At 38.8% G+C, this 19,464-nt stretch overlaps 3 protein-coding genes across 6 annotated transcripts in view; 2 read left to right on the plus strand and 1 right to left on the minus strand.

Moving 5' to 3' along the window:
- Window positions 1-19,464, minus strand: part of LOC105702755 (focal adhesion kinase 1) — a 55,374-nt gene that overhangs the window by 9,481 nt on the left and 26,429 nt on the right. For all 3 annotated transcript variants that reach the window (XM_012430578.1, XM_012430576.1, XM_012430575.1), the window contains 12 exons: window positions 5,567-5,697; window positions 4,594-4,769; window positions 4,176-4,307; window positions 3,722-3,871; window positions 3,372-3,560; window positions 2,550-2,630; window positions 2,181-2,403; window positions 1,396-1,527; window positions 955-1,137; window positions 668-884; window positions 390-580; window positions 110-314 (listed from right to left, as the gene is read on the minus strand). In XM_012430578.1, coding sequence (XP_012286001.1) covers window positions 110-314; window positions 390-580; window positions 668-884; window positions 955-1,137; window positions 1,396-1,527; window positions 2,181-2,403; window positions 2,550-2,630; window positions 3,372-3,560; window positions 3,722-3,871; window positions 4,176-4,307; window positions 4,594-4,769; window positions 5,567-5,687 — 2,000 coding nt within the window. In that variant the 5' untranslated portion in view covers window positions 5,688-5,697. The remainder of the gene's footprint in view (window positions 1-109; window positions 315-389; window positions 581-667; window positions 885-954; window positions 1,138-1,395; window positions 1,528-2,180; window positions 2,404-2,549; window positions 2,631-3,371; window positions 3,561-3,721; window positions 3,872-4,175; window positions 4,308-4,593; window positions 4,770-5,566; window positions 5,698-19,464) is intronic.
- LOC105702756 (mucin-5AC) lies at window positions 7,039-13,194 on the plus strand. The gene is made up of 7 exons (XM_012430580.1): window positions 7,039-7,399; window positions 8,445-8,537; window positions 8,603-8,773; window positions 9,641-9,740; window positions 9,946-10,282; window positions 10,468-10,625; window positions 11,158-13,194. The coding sequence occupies exons 1-7, from the start codon at window positions 7,119-7,121 to the stop codon at window positions 12,901-12,903; spliced, it is 2,886 nt and encodes a 961-aa protein (XP_012286003.1). The 5' UTR covers window positions 7,039-7,118; the 3' UTR covers window positions 12,904-13,194.
- LOC105702757 lies at window positions 13,570-18,980 on the plus strand. 2 transcript variants are annotated; one of them, XM_012430581.2, is made up of 6 exons: window positions 13,570-15,287; window positions 15,366-15,458; window positions 15,712-15,864; window positions 16,472-16,583; window positions 17,468-17,978; window positions 18,819-18,980. In XM_012430581.2, exons 1-6 carry the CDS (start codon window positions 13,618-13,620, stop codon window positions 18,842-18,844), a joined length of 2,565 nt encoding a protein of 854 aa, XP_012286004.1. In that variant the 5' UTR covers window positions 13,570-13,617; the 3' UTR covers window positions 18,845-18,980. The 2 variants fall into 2 exon arrangements, with proteins under 2 accessions (XP_012286004.1, XP_012286005.1); XM_012430582.1 differs by having other exon boundaries at window positions 15,390-15,458; window positions 18,819-18,946.

Genomic DNA, 19,464 nt, shown 5'->3' on the forward strand with positions numbered 1-19,464 from the left:
TCACGAGTATCCAAATGTAATTGAAGGACCATTGAAGGCAGATTATCTCTACAGTGGATCTGATAGTTAATCGTTAGGGTATTGAACAGATGCGTAATGATAAACTCACTGTAAATTTTCCCTTATGTCCTTGAAAGTGGGTCGTTTGCTGGGTTCGTAACTCCAACACTGAGACATAAGAGAATAAAGTCTTGGGGGACAGTGATTAGGCAGGGCAAGACGTTCGCCATTTTCGAGTTTTCGGATAACTTCATTGTTTTTTACACCCTGAAATGGCTTTACGCCCAGCATTAAGATCTCCCACATGCATACACCTAGAAATAGAACAGTGTCATTTACAAAGTGATCATTAAGGAAGTACTTTACATGAGTATTACTTAGACACGTACCAAACATCCAGACGTCGGATGACGTTGTAAATCTGCGAAAGTTTATGCTTTCTGGAGCCATCCATTTGATAGGTAGTTTGCATTTACTTGCGGTGTAGTAACTTTGATCCTCCACCCACCTACTAAGTCCAAAGTCAGCTAGTTTCACGCAATTGTGAGCTGACACTAACACGTTTCTTGCAGCAATATCTCTGTTTGAGGGATGTTTAACAATTACGTAAATGAAAGCGCCACGGTAATATGAATTTGAGACGATGTACGATGTAGAATACGCATACCTATGTACAAATTTCTTGCTCTCTAGATACGATAACGCTGTGCTCAGTTGAAATGTATAAAGAAGTAATGTTGCGAGGTCTAATCGATGCTTATTCGACTGCAAATAAGCGCGCATTTCTCCCAGCTTAGCTAATTCCATGACCAACCATATCGGTGCCTCTGAACAAACGCCGATTAGCCTAATTATATGAGGATGCTCGAATTGCTGCATAATATCTGAAACACAATGAACAAGGTCATTCCCGATTATTTTTAACCGTTCTACTAGCACTGGGATGGCACTTACAAGCTTCTTCTAGAAACTTTTCAGCAGTTGCTAAATCTGCGTCGATCTTGCAAGTTTTAACAGCTACAGCGATTGTCTGACCATCGCGACCTTTGTACGACCCTTTGTGAACATTTCCAAATTGACCTTCTCCTATAATCTCGCCCAATTCCACTTGATTGCGAACTATCTCGTAATCTCGAGCTGCAAACAATAATGTTTACCGTCAACTATTGGTAAAATGTGGCAACAGCCATACAACGGCATTTGACTGACAGGGGCAAATATTTTGGGAAAATGATATTTGTCCAGAGTTAACATTGCTTAATCTTTAAAATGATTAGAACAATCACTCAAGTGCCGTAATTCGTGCAGACAGCGGATGGCTACGTAAATAATATATTAATAACGTAAAAGACGTAATAACGAGTACTTATAAGCGCTCTGAAAAAGGGTAATTACTGGCTGGAGTCGAGTAATCCCCTTCTTCGTCGACAATTTCTGCATAATCTTCCGATAAAATGGTTCCTGTTTTGCCAGCGTTTTTCTCCGGACTGCCAGTACCATCCTGCCTGTACTTCGGTGGATGAGCATCTAAGTGAAAGAAATGTACATCAACATTAATCTTTATACTTATTTTAGCACGTGTTCGGCATACATAATATGCGTAACAAGTATCCGGACTATTCCGTTCCCATAAAATTCGGCACATCGAGACAGAATTTCTACACTACACTCTCATTTAACACTATACACACTCTCTTTAACACTACACTACCGGTGGATTTTATTTCTGTAGGATAGGCCATTTGAAATCAGTCATTTTGATTGGACTTGGTAGTTCTAGTGTTAATATACATATATCTAAAGTTTTTTAACGCCTTACTTAACTTAAATACAAACCTTTGCAAGGGCATGGATAATTCTTCCATGACGCAGCTTGAAAGTTAAAACATTTGTTTTTAATATAATAAAAATATGTGCTTGGGCGATACCAAAACTTTATATTACCGATACATGACGACAGATGTCGTCATGACACCCACATAAAATTACAACTTTTTTCTTCACATTTCGGGTGATTAGTGTCAATAAACAAGTAAATGTCTATCTCGATAATAGACATCCTTTACCTTGTGGTAGACGTATACATGTTTACATGTTCCTTAACGCACTATTTGAGAGGCGATTAGTTTGTAAGGATGAAATTATTTCCCCAGAAGTAAGTTTTCATAAAAATGGTATACCTTTTCTATTCCAAAGCGAGGTGTTGCTATCAGTGACCACTCTGCAGTAACCATCGATAAGGTCCGCAAGGCTTTCTGCCTGATCAAGGCTGGAACATGTGATGCTGAGAGTCTCGGCTGCCCCAGCAACTCTCAGTTTAATGCAAGCCTTGGCATGTTCCTTGCAATCCGATACAAGAGTTTGAATCGATTGGATTTGAGAAAACTCGGCCATCCTCGTTGGCTATAATAAAATAAGGAGATCCTCAATAAACGTACGAAGAATAACGCTGTCACAGGCGTAAATAACTATTTAAATGATGCGTGAGGAATTATATGTACATGGAAGCGAGATGTGTGGAAGATAACGTTACATATATTAATACTTGCCACTGTCCCACCTCGGTGAGCCATGTAGGAGATACCGAGATCTGGACCGATGACTAGTTCTACAGGAATAGACCAGCTTGACTGAAAAAGTAGGCCAAATTATAGGATTAGATCACTTTCGGAGTTTACCTGATTAATGGGAAGTGATGGAATAGAAAGTATTCCTTATCCAATTCAACCTCAAGTTGTACGATTTAATGGATAATCAATTTAACGAGCAATAAACGACCAGCCAGCGTTATGAAAGGTCCAAATTCGTTTAAATTTACAATGAGTTCCTGCAAAGCTCTTTGATGTATCGCTCATCAAAGTCATCATGGTCAGTGGCACTATCTTCATGAATTCGTGATTACCCATTACTTTATCATCCCCATTCGAGCAATTGCCTGGATTAGTGGCTAAGTAGAAGTGCTTTGTATTAATCTTGTCGCGCCTATTTTGGATCTTTAATAAAACTCGCCCTAAATATTTAATAAAAAAAAAGGTGAGTCTGGCATTGTCGTCGTACTTTTTGTTATAACAAAAAATTCTTACTATTTTTTATAACAAAGAGTAAGAATTGCACGAGGTCGGCTAAAGTGAAACCATTGGAAAGGGTCACTTATTTAACCATGCTTTGTACTAATCTTGTCGCGTCGATTCTGGATCTTTAATAAAACTCGCCCTAAATATTTAATAAAAAAAAAAAGGTGGGTCTGGAGTTATCATCGTACTTTATAACAAAGAGTAGGTATTGCAATGGGGTTGGCGAAAGTGAAACCATTGTAAAGAGTCCCTTATTTAACGGTAACGACGGTAAAGACAAAAGCAACGATCACTTACCCCTAACGCACAAATAAACCTTTCCTGGTCGAATCTGTAGTGGGAACGGAGGAGATCGAAGAACTTAAACATACACTCCAATTCCGTCAATGCGGCAACCTTTTTGAAGTGCTGTTGTATGAGCTTCCGCAATGCTTTCGGCTTCATGCCATTAAGCACGGAACGTGGTAAAAACTTGTGCAATCCAACCTATGCATCGTACAGATAAAAAGAGTTGAATAAGAGTGACAATTCTTCTAATATCGTTAGCGGCTTTTATGTACTAGGAGATTAATTGCTATAATTACAGTATATTCTCATCCGCGATAACAACTGGCAATAATGAGAAAAGATAATATTCACGAGCTTACCTCCCTTTCTAAGTATTCAAGATTACTCTTCTTGTCTAGAGCAATTTGCGGCATGTCCTTGAAGAAATATCGAATCTCCAAGCAGCATAGCTGAACCGCAACGTCTTGATCTAACGCGGCGTGGTTTGCGTTTAAATAATCATTGCGCACCTGAAACAAGTATCGCGGTTTAATTCTTTCACGTTTATTACATCTCGTTAATGACGTTTAATAGTTTCGTCAAGTCGATAATCCATTCTCCTTTCCGCCGATTTCACGGGGTTGCGAAGCTACGAGACCTTTTTATATCCCTATAATTCCGCATTCACAAAGACACTTAGATCTATAGATCTTTTACTTGCGCACTTGATTTTGGATGTACATCGTAATTGTCGCGAGGATCGCGTTTCATATAAAAACTATATAAGATAAAAGAATNAAAAAATACTATATACGATAAATAGTGAATTTTTACCTGGTCGTAATAGTAGTAAAATGTAACTCTATCCCTTTCATACAGATCGTTTAGGTTTTGTGGCAAGTAACGTACTCTCAGTTCGTATCTCCATTCACTATGAGGATGCTTCCTTTCATATTTTTCTTGAACCTGAAACATGCAAGTGGAATAAGAACACGATAAATTCCATGATATTGTTTGTAAGGTCGGAATGTAAAGATATTAATAAATGGCCCTGAGGTTTAAAATTATTCGGCACACCCAATTTGTGAGAAAAGTTGTATATATATTTTGATGTTTTATATGCATTGAATGACCCTTTTGTATCACCTTAATAAGTTCTACTTCCTTCGTTATCGCGAAAACGTTGCAACGGTTGGAAAAATATTAATAAATGGCCCTAAGCGGAATGCAAAGAAAATTATTTCTCGGATACCTGATACATTGTAGTGTCTTGATGCAGCCAGTAGCTTTCCCCAGAACCTGGATGATGAAGTCTCATTGCGTAAAGGTTGTGATAATGTCTGGTTCCAACGGCGAGTCGACTGGTCACCAAAGAAATGATTCCTCTGACGTCAATGGCGTCTCCAAACTTTACCACGTTAAATCCTCCTGAGGTGCAACCAAAAATATACAAGTGTTAATGAACCACATATTAAACTTAAATTCTGCTTCTGTGTTTTTACTTGTATAATCGTCGATGAAAGTATTTTCCATATTTTCCCACCTGACTCTGTAATATTCCATTTCTACGATATTCTAAATTGTTCGAGCTAGGTCCTGAGACTCTTAATTTTCGATTATGAAGCCTCCAAGAAGCGTAAAACATCGAAAACGTGCCCGGACCTCGCTATGTTGGTTCTAATCCATGATAAATAAATGAATTTTTTTTTATGAAAAATGAAATTTCATGAGTTCTAAATTGTTCGAGCTAGGTCCTGAAGCTCTTAATTTTCGATTCTAAGCCTCCAAGAAACGTAAAACATCGAAAACGTGCCGGGACCTCGCCATGTTGGTTCTAATCCATGATAAATAAATGAATTTTTTTTTATGAAAAATGAAATTTCATGAGTTCTAAATTGTTCGAGCTAGGTCCTGAAACTCTTAATTTTTTATTATGAAGCCTCCAAGAAGCGTAAAACATCGAAAACGTGTCCGGACCTCGCCATGTTGGTTCTAGTCCATGATAAATAAATGAATTTTTTTATGAAAAATGAAATTTCATGAGTTTCAGGATCTACTTAATGGCCTCTATATTCCCGTGATTAAATTTCAAACGAATCTGTACCCCCAATACGGAGAATACATTCCCCAACGATTTGACTTCTCAGATGGGCTCACTCTTTCATATCACCTTAATATGCAGAGGAGGCCTAGAAGAAAGATAACGTTTAGCAATTGTCACTCACCATTTGGGAGATGGACCTTCAAGGTCGCCTTATCCATAGGTGTCGGTGATCCATGCGGAGGTGTGCTCCTACCACCTCCGCCTGCTTGAACGCCACTTCCATCTCCTGCCACAGAGCTCATTCCCTCATGGCTGGAACGAACCATATGCAAATCAAGTCATAAAGGAGCGTCTACAAAGGTTTATACAAAAAGAATTCCGTACTTCATCGATCAGGACGACATCGTAACAAGGAATCATTAAGGGAATGTGAAAGTGGCATCTAAGGAGTCAATCGTTCATGAAACTTTTCTCCGAACTGGGTGTGCTGAATCGTTTCAAATTGCACTATGTGAATGTGAGGCTATAAGAAAGGTTCTGACCCTCATGAAATTTCATTTTTTTTTTTTAGGAAAAATTGTAAAAATATCCATGAAGAAATTTATTTAAAAATTGAAATTTCACGAGGGTCAGGACCTTCTTTATACCCTACGTATTTATATTGTAGGGTTTGAATCGATTTGGTATCCGCTGTTTAGAGAATAGTTTCATGAACGAGAACTCTTTAACGCCACTTTCAGCTCATCTTAACCCTTATAATACCAGCTGAAGTAGTTAGCACTTATAAACGACGATATATCGTTGTCCAGTCCTAAAAGGGTTAATATGTACATCCACAGGGAGGACGTTTATATCCCTTGGTTTGTACGAGGTACTCTTTAAAATGAATTGAAACTTAACCAGATACCTCATTCTTTGGTAAGGTAAGTCTAAATGGAACTTTGTGTTCATTTCCGTAATTTGCTGTAATAAAAAATAGCGTTAACACATCCTTTTCAAGTTCTATTCCTCTTTGCCGCTGACGTGAATTCACGTCATTTTAAATTCTATTCTTGATTGCCGCTGACGTGAATTCACGTCATTTTAAATTCTATTCCCGATTGCCGCTATCGTGAATCACGTCCATGACGATACACGATACAAGTTTGCGGCAACCAGTTTCAGAATTTCATTATTTTCGCCGGTACTCAGTATTTGAAACGGAAAAAATTTGCCGGTCGCAAATGTGTTGAGAACTCGGTAGCGTCTCACTGAGGCTCAACCGCGCAAAGTGCGTTTCGTTCATCATTCGACACTACGAGTTTCTTATACCTAGAAAATCTTCCTTCATCCTTCATCGATCCTTCCCTTCATCCGTAATAAATCCTTGATTATTGCCGTTAAAAGCGCGACGGATAAAACGGTCAGTTTCTTGGTTTCTCGGTTCGTCCATTTCGTGTCGGAAATGTGTATGGTGGAGGCGCGTTTCCGTCAACAGGAAAGCTTGGAAGCCCGTTCGGGCTTAATCCAAACTAATCCCAACTCGAGTGCATTACGCGTAACCGAGTTTACTAACGATCCCAATCGAGATTACGAGCACTAATTCGCGAAAGCCCTATTCGCTGATTGACTTGACGAATCGACTAGGCCACTTAGGGCGATTCGTCCTCTTCGTCCGAGGACATAAGCTACGGCCATGGAGGCCAAGTTCCCTGCCTCCCAATGTGCGTAACACGGAAACACCTTTCCTCAGGATGCGATCTCGTCCCAATCAACTGATAGTTGCAGCCAGCTTGTTATTAGCTGCATTCTGCTTTGGCAATCAGTTGAACAACGATACGTCAAATGTGGATTGGCTGGATGTGGTCGCGGACTCCTCGGAAGTGGATCCTCGGTCGAAGGATAAAAACGACAAAGTGTTCCCTCATTGGATGAACAAAGGGAACCGCATCGACCCGGACCTTCTGAATGTTCAAGCAGTTGTCGTTAGGGACGAAGATGCCGATCAACCGTGCCAACCTGGCATAAAAGACTCGTAAGTAATGTAGGCTCACTAATTAGCCCTTTGAGGACGGAGCTCTTTTGACATATGGGCGAAATTCATTAAAACGTACAGGCAATATTGGACCAAACGTCGGACGCATATATGCGGCGGTAGCCCGCAAAGGGTTAATGTGGATTTGAAAATTGTATTTTTACGAAGATATTGGGTGTTCTCGGAGCAATTAACTAGCAATTAATTCCCACGCGAAGAAATAGTTCGATTCTTCCATTTCTTACGTGGCCATGCTGGGGCGACATAGGAGGGGTTGGCCTACTACCTTAGGGGTTGTGCAACAAATTTGAAATTAGATTCTTCTCGGAGAAATTAATTAGCAATTAGTTCCCACGTGAGGAAATAGTTCGATTATCCCATGTTTTTCATGTTTCTGTTCTGCGATCAGCACTAGGGGTGGCGATTCACCCCTTTAGGGGTGAGCAAAAATATTGAAATTTGGTTCTTCTGCGAGCAATTAATTAGCAATAAATTCTGGTACATAATTCATCGATGAATATTTACTTAATAATTGTTTTTCATTGCGCCAGTGCTAGCTTTATACAAAGCTGACATCGCCACCATGTTTCGGAAAAGTATAAGAGCAAAATAATTTTTTCTCGTGCAATAAAATAGCAATAAATTAGCAATCAATTTTGCAACAAATTTTATTAAATCGTGCTAAAGTGGGAATTCCAGCTTTATATACATATAACGCGGACTGTCACTTGTAACCAAATTGCATTGTTGTTTATCATATGAAATCGAAGGTAATCGGTTCTAAAAGAAGGAAATCGTTTTCGCTGATTTGCGAGTTAATGGCCCCTCGATATGAGAAGTATGAAATGCCATTTTAAAGTGCACTTCTGACGTAAGCGAGGGGGTCGAGGGAGTGCACTTACAAAAATAGTCAAATGACGTGACAAGTTGTAATAAGTGGGTATTACGCATCGGTAACCAGTAAGTGACGGTCACGGTATGAATTCGAGTTAGCTCGGATGTTGTGTAATTATGCTCGCTGTTATGTAATTATTATATTTCGTAGGTCCAGAATACACATGATGTGTGCCGGGTCGATACTTGCGGAAGACCTAATACTTACATCTGCTAGCTGTTTACACGAGACATTACGAATAAGGTGACTCTAATTGTGGCGGGTGCATTAGAAAATTCACCAGAAATTACATTTTCTATGATTTCCAGGGAAAACATACAGGCACCAGTGGCGGTTGCTATTAATGTGTTAAACCGTCTCGAAATAATACGGATGGATAGTTACAAAGTACATCCACGGCATGAAAATATGGAGGCCAAAGAAAGGCAATCACCGCAATACGCGAGACATAATGTCGCAATTATGAAGCTTCAATGCAAGTGGGTACCGACTAACACCGAGACTTTACCTCGTGGAATTTCGAAAAGTTTCCATTGCAACCGTTTTTACAAGGGACAACTGATTCCTTTAGGTCTTACTTCAATGTCTTTCAAATAATCCCACCCTGACGACGTTACTTTAGTATTCAGTTCTTATGGTGAAGTGAAACCCCCTTCAAGTCAGTCGATTCGAATACAACACTTTGTTTTTTAAGGGTATTAGACCAAATTGTCCGAAGCTTTGACACATCACTCCTGATCATCTAAGAACTGTCCTGACACATACAAAATTTGGATTTTTGGAAAAAATTTCTTAACTTAGCCTAGACCAGAACCAAAATGGCGTCGAGCTCTCATATTTCGATCAATATACAATTATCGAAGGCTCCGATATGAGAAACGAAAGGATCAGGGCAATTTTACGACAATTTAGAACACTCTGGTAATCGATAAACTCGCATTTGAACGGGATAAAGGCAAAAAAAGTGTTGTGTTCGCTACTATGCGAAAACGATGGGAATACGAGGTCTCGGAGTGAAAATTTAATTGACCAGGAAATCACAGATGGCGCAGGGAGTCCCCCTGCAGTCAATTAGGGCCCCAGAAAGCATGAATCCAGAGAATATCTGGAGTTTTACTTCGATTTCTTGATATTTATTATACGAAAACGACAGGTGGAGTGTGCCATTTGGTACAATATCCAATATAATTCGATACAGCTGTCAATATAAAAACGAACGTCGTCAATGTAGGCATTTACAAAAATCTTTTTTATCGACGTCGATGAAGTTCCTCAACGTGTTTCACTTCACCTTATGCGAATCTGCGATTCTGCATTCTATCGGGATTTCCACATTTTCCTTTCAGAATGGAGAACGGCATAAAAATTGAACTTCCACGTCAACGGATGTCAGAGATGTGTAATTCTGGAAAGTGTCGATTGGCGTTGTTAAGAAGAAGCGGACTGGTAAGAATTCTAGACAAATTGATTAAAGAGACATCGAAGCGATATGGGAAAAAAGCGCTGATTCCCAAAACGTTCCAAATATATATATATATTTATTAATTTATTTATTTATGCCATCTCTTGTGTTCCTCCAAGCGTAATAAAAAACAGCCCATTTCAGGAGGCACCTAATGTAACATTTATTTTATGAACATATTCCTTCTAGAATCACGTAATTATGTTCCAACAAGAGGCGCAGCATATTCCGAATAATAGGCGAAAACGTCAGTCCAACGAGACGAGTCTATTTAGCACAAATGCAACATCGACGATCGACCAGGAAAATAACAAAACCGCCGTTCTAGAAGTGGAGACATCATCCGGAATTCTAAAGGGAAACGCGTCCACCTCGAGCGCGATTAATGTTGCTAATGTCACGATGGCCCCGATGTTAGTTTCACGGAAGGAAAAGGGGGAGAATACATCTAAGGGAGAGAGCATTAACGATCCACAAGCAAAGGAGGCCTCCAATGAGACATCCACACAATTGAACAATACCCACGGTGAGTGGGATGAAATATTTATTCCTTGTCAAATTTAGAAGAAAAAAAAATAATAATAAAAGTTAAAAGTATGTAGATTGAACTGGTCATCAATATTAAGGCTCGCGAAATAAACAAATATGCAAGATAATTAGAAAATAACGTCTATAAAGTTATGATTTAGTAGAATTTATATCGCGTTTTAGTGACGTCAGAGCCGACGGTATTTCTAGAAGATTTGCTTAAAATGTGGAGCACTTACGGCAAAAAGGATGATCCCATAAAGTCATTAGTGACAAGGTATAGTGACGGTACTAGAGGATGTCCACAGACGGGTTCCCCGGTTATGGCAGGAAAGGTACAAGTAAGTATAAAAAGGGTTAAGGTCCGTAAACTTGTACGAGACGCAACCATGTCTTTAAATCTAATCGAAAACACTGTTTTGCAGTTCTTCTCACTTTTTCCATAATTTTTTTTTTTTACTTTTAAGTTATTACGAACAAAAATATCGAGATACATCTCACCTTCATTCATTACACGCTGTACATCAATGGGATTATCGGATATGTACAATTTTAATATTTAGATGTTACAGTTTATCTGTAAGCAGTTTATTCGAAACTAGATTCAGATTTTATTAAACTTAAATCTCTCGTTTATCCGTTTATTCGACGGAAACACGTTGCACGATTGATTAGACTTAAAACGGCCAATAATTATTTACATTGAAATGGTATATGTATGTTCGTCCGTTTAATCAGAAAGGACTTGTGGCGGAATCATGTGATGCAGTTATCGCAGTGCTTCTCACTTTTCCCTTAATTTTTGTTTAATTTTAAGTTATTACGAGCAACGATTACAAGAAACGATACACTTATGTTCGTCCGTTTAATTAGGTAGGACTTGTGGCGGAATCATGTGACGATAGGCAACCGAACGCCGAGTGGCGATATACGGAACTTTATGACAATCTGGACTGGATAAGATCAACCATGAAGCAGTTGAACGATGCCGGTGAAAAGTCGGATCCTGCCTCGAAACCCGATTCTCCAACTATTCAAGGCCCTGCACCCGGACACGAGTGCATAAATATCTACAATTTCTTCATCGGATACAAAGGAACCGAAAATCAGGGCAGCCTCTACAATCCAGAGCAGCCAAATGCCATCACGTCTATTGCTACGAGCTCTCCAACAATTGACCCATCAACATCCACCGACTCATCGATCACCATGAGCAAGTCGAACTCGGAGCCTTCGCCGTCTTCAACGAATCCACCGTTTGTGTCGGAGTACTTAGCAACACTCACGTCTTCAACCGAATCGACGACTGCAAGCGAAACGACCGTCCTTTCGTCGACAACGACCACTTCCCCAACAACACCAACTACCCCCTGTCCTACGGATGCAACATCCGTAGCAACGTCACCGCGTCCATTATGTCTGCCTTGTTATCCATGTCAACCGTGTCTGCCATATCCACCATGTCCCCCTTGTGGAACTCTTAAACCATGTCCCCCCTGTCGAACTCTTGAACCATGTCCCCCTTGTCGAACTCTTGAACCATGTCCCCCCTGTCGAACTTTTGAACCATGTCCCCCCTGTCGAACTCTTGAACCATGTCCGCCCATTTCGCAACCACCAACGACAAAATTACTCCCCACAGCGAAACCACCTTGCGACACCATTCCAACATCAAGGATGACCACTTCGCTGCCGACAACCCCATGTGGATCGATTCCACCAGTTTCCACCATAACAACAGTTGCACCTACCGCGTTACCTTGTCAGACCATCATCCCGATAAGAACTCCGTGCCCATCAACGTGCACCACTCCCCAAGAGTTAACGACAACGCGCATCGAAGATTGCTCAACACCTCTTACGACGCCTAAACCAACGACAAGTTTGCCGTTAACGTCTGCCAATCCATGTAAATGCCCCTGTCCGCTAACTACGAAGTGCCTGCCAGGCCCACCGTGTCCACCATGCCCACCGTTTCTTCTGTGGCAACCAACAACCCTTCCTTCGAGGTGCAACTGCTTAAACGGAAAGCCCGAGCACTCCCAGCAACGTGGTCTTCCCAATGCAAGAAGGAACTTTTTCGATTCCCAAAAATCAGACGATGTACGAATGGCACCCTCTTATCGGCGATACGACCCACAGAGATTCAGTGGGTACTACAATAGAAACTTTGGCCCGCCTTATCGCAGGAATAATAGACTCGGTCATCTCGTACAGAAGAGTCGACGGGATGAAAATGAAGTGTCGAACTCACGGAACGTGGATGGGTATTACGGGTCGTTAACGGGTAATGGTACACTGGGATTTCATTTAAAGATGGAGGACGTGAAGGGGCACAATGTTCGGGGAAACGAGGGTGCAATGAATTTTTGGATGAAGGATCCATTTCAGAGGAAGAACACCAACGCCGAGTCCAATCTTCCATCGGAAAAGTTCACCTCCTCGAATGTTTCGAAAGAGCTCAGAGATGTCGGAAAGGAAATGTATAAAGACGAGTCGATTAACAAATTGGTTAAAGTCTCTAAGCTTTCCGACAGCGCCGAATTGTTAATCGATCAAGTGTATAATGGCGAACTCGGTAAAACGGATGCTGATCGAGGAAAAGAATTGGGACTTTAAGTGAGAGACGTCAAATCGAGAAGTCTCGATAATGGAGATAAGAAAAACTTCTAACAACTAAACGGTTATATCAATTGCTCGTATGAAGTATGTTAGCGGAACGCGATAATACGGTTTAAAAATTGGTTAAAGTGTCTGAGCTTTCCGACAGCGCCGAATTGTTAATCGATCAAGTATATAATGGCGAACTCGGTAAAACGGATGCTGATCGAGGAAAAGAATAGGGATTTGCTTGATCGATTTCTTATTAATGAATTTGATTTCTTATTAATAAATTTAAATGTCAATTTAGGTTCTTGCACACGTTTACCTATGTATAGCCATTCGGTTAATTGGTCAGTAATGTGTTGCCTAATTATTGTTGCACAACAATTCAACTATTCGACGCGTAATGTCATTTTGCTTGATCGTCAAATCGAAGAAACGGCCACTATTCTCACGATACACAAACCTAATCGGATAAACCAAGATAAACCGATGTTGAAACGAAACGTTTCGAAGTAATACCTAAGAGTTGGCTAGAATTGCTTGGATTAAATGACGGTAAAAAATGATTCCAATATGGTGGCCGCTTTTTTCGAAGGAACGATACCTTGGCAAACAAAGAAAGTGAATTATTCGAAACGCAGCGCTTTTTGAATTTCGGCAAATTAATAGCTGGCGGTTTTACTTTTATTAGACGGTAAATAAATTTAATTACTTTCTTGAAAATCAATGAAAATGTCAAAGTGGGCTACGATTACGTTGTCGCTACTTTTAGCAAAATCTATAGAAGCAAAGATCGAAAGAAATTTGATCGGATCATCTGACGGATTAAAAGCGATCGAACATGTGGAAAGATTATGTAAAAATGAAACTCACGCAGATTCTTCGGCGAGTGAAGGGATAATCGTAAAAGAAGATAGGAAGACTGAAAAGTGTGTTAATAGAACGGTGGGAAATACTTCGTCAAAGGAGAATTCCAAACACCGACGAACGTCCTATAAAGACAATAAAATTGATTGGAATTCTGTAAAGAAATTTGCACTCCAGATGCCTCGGGATTTAAGGACGAGGGAAAGCAATTTAAAGGGCGATACCTTTGAAAGCGGTAATCTTTCTCCATTTTTCAACCTACGTTTAAACAAGGAAACGGAAAGTCTATCGGATAAAACAAAAGAAGCAAGTATTAAATCCGGACATTTGGAAAAACAGAAAGGTTACGATTTGGAACCTGGAAATTTTAGCAATTCGTTATCGAAAACGCGATTATTACAAATTAAAGGGATTAAATCAGTGTTGATTAAAGATATGTTAAAGGTAGTACTGAATAAATTAATGAATAACAAGACTTTGCAGACTGAGGAGTTGGACGGACCCAGGACGGAAAATCTTCCTGATAACAGCCTTTACGAGTTATCTAGTAACGAAAGATTGGTAAATAAAAGTGTTATTAATGTGGATCAAAATTATACAAAAAAAGAGTTACTTGAGTTAAATAGAAGAAGATCGCCAGACGATAAGTACATAAATACGTTATCGAAAACGCGATTATTACAAATCGAAGGGATTAAATCAGTGTTGATTAAAGATTTGTTAAAGGTAGTACTGAATAAATTAATGAATAACAAGACTTTGCAGACTAAGGAGTTGGACGGACCCAGGACAGAAAATCTTCCTGATAACAGCCTTTACGAGTTATCTAGTAACGAAAGATTGGTAACTGAAAGTGTTATTAATGTGGATCAAAATTATACACGAAAGAAGTTACTTGAATTAAATAGAAGAAGATCACCAGACGATAAGTACATGAATACGTTAAGGTATTTACGCAAATTTCCAAACTGGGCACATTTGTATAATAAATCAGTCAATGCTTGGGAAAGAAAGGAAACTCGCAACTCGATGTTACAAGCTCAGCATTTGAGACTCTTAGATATGAAAAACGCATTAAGAAGACAATCTACGAGCAAGGAAACATTTCAAGATAAATCAACAGTTTTGGAAATGGAAAAATCGAAGAGAATAAAAGTAAAAACTCCTGTCTGGGGAAATGTAACGAACATGGAGAAGGATTCATGGATAACGCCCTGTCGTACCGAGAACGGAAGTAATGAGACTTGCGACACCTTTAATGTATCTTCTTCCCTCGCTAAACAAATAAATAGTAAATCTAAAACGATTTATTCGAAAATACAACACATCGATTCACGCTCATCTCTGATACCGAGTAAAAATGAAGAAGAAATCGAGGGTAGAGAAAGACGTCAAGTGTCTAATGATAATAATGAAGATATATGGCTTAGATTAGGTTTTAATGGATATAGAAATTTATTAAGTATGCACGCTTTCTTCATACGCGATGAAAACATTAAAAAGTGCGGTGCTCCGACCACCTGGAAGACGTAAGTAGATAAAAACGACTATCATCTTTCAATGCCGACTAATCTATTTATTATAATTAACGGAACTATATTTAACAGTACATCGCGGTACTTTATATGCAGCGGAGCTATTTTAACTTCTACTTTGGCGATTACCAGTGCATCGTGTATCTACAAGGCCTTGTACGATGAGTAAGTCATAATTTAATCAGAATTGCCATCACGTTGCTCGAATAGATCGTGCTCCCTTTTTTTTTTTTTTTTCTATCGCAAGAAGATTGCTTATATCATTTTTTTTTAATTACAACTCACAATAGGTTCCTTATTCGAATTCCCTCGTCTCGGAACCGTGAAAAATGTATAGTATTTTTTTTTATCTATCAAAAAACGGAAAAAAATATATATATCGAATGTTGGAGAAAAAAATACTTCCTATTGTTTCTAGGCATCACATTCAGGGGCAATTGGCTGTTCTTGTCGGTATTGGGCCAATTTTTAGTTATGTCGTTACAGTGACACGTTATAGTCTACACCCGAAATATTCCGAGCAAAACGACTTCGTTACTCACGGAGTAGCCGTTGTTTATTTCGACTGCCCGTAAGTATTGTTAAAAAAAAATAATAATAAAAATAGTTCGCCATTATAAAATAAGTTATTCATTTATATACTACTAGCCTTTAAGTCCGGCCTTTCCCGGGCCCGATTTGTTATTTTCTAATACGTTTTTATAGTGTTCATTGCACAGTACTGAACAATACCTCCTAGTTCCTTTAGATACTTATCGATGTTTTTTTTTTGTTAGAAGGTAGTAGTATAAATCATACATCCTTTTTCACCGCTTCTGATAAGACAACGTACCATTATTCACGCCACGACGACGGAAACTACGGAATAATTGACGTGGTTGATAATGCACGCACATTATTTATAATAATAGTTTAGAGATGCTATTTTTATTTTCAATTTGCAAAAAAATGTTTGGGTGGAGGTGCTAGAACTTAAAAAAGAAAAAAGAAAGAAATAGTTTTCTCAGAAAGGATACAAATCCACTATACCTTTCTTTTAGCATTTCAGGCATCACTAATATTGAAGGCTTAGTAGAGCTGTTAGTTCCAAGAAACTACTTTAAACTATTAAATTAATCTTGTGTGTGGCAATTACGTTTTATGGCATAATAGTTGGTAAAATGTGGTTAAACTTGTAGGGTTCCAGAGGGTGAAATCGGGTTTCCAAAATTGTCAACCGATGCAACAGACGTCAATCGAAAGTGCTGCAAAGACACGTGCCCGATTCTTACCGTAGTGCAACATCCAGCGGTAAGAAAAATCTTAGCTTACTATGCAAATGAGTTCAATTTCAATATTTTTCATCCAGGGCAATACCGATGCAAAAAAAAACAATATGCGAAAATTTAAGCCTTGCTTCGTCAGACATACATATACAATTAATCATATATCTATTGTTAACAAATTGTTAAGTTTAAAATATGTGATAAGCGATTCTTACGATAGAGATATGTATGTCTGACGAAGCAACATCCAGCGGTAAACAAAATCTTAGATTACTATGCAAATGAGTTCAATTTCAATATTTTTCATCCAGAGCAATACCGATGCAAAAAAAACAATACGCGAAAATGTAAGACTAGCTTCGTTAGACAAACATTTGCAATTATTAATTATTTATCTGTTAATAAATCGTTAAGTTTAAAATATGTGATAAGCGATTCTTACGGTAGAGCAACATCCAGCGGTAAGCAAAATCTTAGATTACTATGCAAAAGAGTTCAATTTCAATATTTTTCATCCAGAGCAATACCGATGCAAAAAAGACAATACGCGAAAATTTAAGACTAGCTTCGTCAGATAAACACATGCAATTATTAATAATTTATCTATTGTTAACAAATCGTCATGTTTAAAATATGTAACGTGATAAGCGATGTCGGCGGAAAAGTTTTCGAGGAAGATAACAGGAATATCATTTACGTTATCTCATGAGAAATGAAAAACGTTTAATCGTCAAAAATCCATCGTCTTGAATTTGACGGGCACGTAAGTGCGTGTCAGCAATGATTTTGCGAGAGTTTATTAATTTATTAAACCGAGCCTGGATTTGACAAAATTCGGAAAGAACTTCTTCCAAAAGAGGGAAATGCTATAATACTCGATTGTTGGTGTTTTTCATCGTTTGTCCACAGAATACACACGTAGTGAGATTAATGACGCCTAAGCATCTCTTGATGGCTGATGCCAACAAGATAAAAAAGGACATCATAAGTAATATCACTAATGTTACGGAAGCTCCGCTTGTTTCTTCGTCGACTGATAGATCAAAAATGGAAACAGCGAGACTAGAGAAATCGGTATCCAATAAAAGAAGGCCGTCGCGGGAAATTACGTTTGGTCGAGATGTAACGACATTGCACGGGAACGTCACCGAATTGAATGTGGCTCCAAAAGTGGTCCGAGAGGACCCGAATCTTCCGAAGCAGCCAGACGCGAAAAATGTTTCATATACCAACGTAAAGGCAGTCAAAGATTATTCTAAGTGGATAGTTAGCGAGCTGATGCGTCGTTTCATGTCGGCAATCGATCCTATGTTAGAAACCTCTTTGAACCTCCACGATATGCTCGATATTGGCCATCACAATTCATCTCAAGAATACGCCGACAGAGTAGCGGATATAATTACGCAAGGTGCACTGGCAAGTAAGTTAAATCTCAGCCTATGATGATTTATAAACAAAATAACTTCGTACATGTATCCTAATGAAAACCCACAGAAGTAATTAAACGAAAGAAAGAGGGCCGATCGCGTTGAATATTACTAAAAAATAAGTATTCAATGAATTTCTCATTTGTGTCCGTTATTGAGCGAGACCAGTTATTGCCATCTTTTGATTCATTANGGTGGAACGTTGGTAAGCGATCTGGGACCCGATTCTACCCCGTTCAAAAAATTGTCTGAATTTTATAACATTTTTTATGGAAGTTTTATTCAGACATGGTATACTAATTTTTTTGAAAATACACAATTTGATGAAAATATAACGTAATAAATGTTATAAATATTGTAAATTTATTTAGAAGTTTGCAAAAAATATATACTAATTCACTTTCAAGACATCAAAATTATAATCGTATTACAACCTTATGTACTAGAAGTGTATGAATTTAATGAATTCTTTTAATAGTGTAGAGTTCATGGGGATCTTATTCGCATGACAAATTTTCAAAGTTCGGCACTTCAATTAGAGAAATATTTTTTTTTTTCACGAATAAGAGAACTTCTCGTGGACTCATATTTGGCATAATGAAAGTACGTTCCGTTTTGTAGAGTCTAATTTTTTCAGATTTTTTTAGATCGTATGAACAGGAGAATTGGGTCCCTGATATTTTGACGTTAATCGTTGACTTCTCGTTACTCTATTCTTTCCGTGGCACCGGGAACCTGTCCTAAAGAATTCTCTCCACTTCTGCTTCATCGAAAATTGAAGTCGACGAATTTCCCAATGCCATATGAATCTCAGCCATGAATATTGCTTTCAGCTAGCACTAGTTTCCTACACCTGTGACGATGTTCAGCCGTCAGTGAAATGGCAGTATACCAGTATCTACAGTAACGTGAAGTTTTTGGAAGAACGCATGAAAGGTCCTTCTCCGGAGGATTGGATATTCGATGGTAAAGCGTACGATCCCAACGTGGTTAAAATAAAGGCGCAAAAGATCAGTCAAGCTGAAGCTTTGAGCTTTAATGGTTCCTGCCGTTGATAATGCCTGGACCCGTCCAAACTACTCGACAAAGGTGTCGATTGGGTGGAAAATCATGGGACGTAAATACGTAAAATTATGAATCACTGGCTATTCCTGTGGTAACTTAACTTTATGCAAAATCCAGGGTGAAAGACATCAACGATTAGAGGTTTGCATATTAGATCCGTGACTATTAACGTGGCACGAAGTGTAATAAAAAGATCACTCAAGACGAAGCTTTCAGCTTTAATGGTTCCTATCGTTGATAATGCCTGGACCCGTCCAGATTACTCGACAAAGATATCAATTGGGTCGAAAATCATTGGACGCAAATATACAAAATGATGAATCACTGGCTATTCCTGTCGTGTCTTTACTTTCTGCAAAATTCAGGGTGGACATCAATGGTTACAGGTCTGTACGTTAGATCCATGGCTGTTAA

This window comes from Orussus abietinus, unplaced genomic scaffold (assembly GCF_000612105.2).
Source record: "Orussus abietinus isolate OABI.00-Male unplaced genomic scaffold, Oabi_2.0 scaffold427, whole genome shotgun sequence".
Taxonomy (NCBI): Eukaryota; Metazoa; Arthropoda; class Insecta; order Hymenoptera; family Orussidae; genus Orussus; species Orussus abietinus.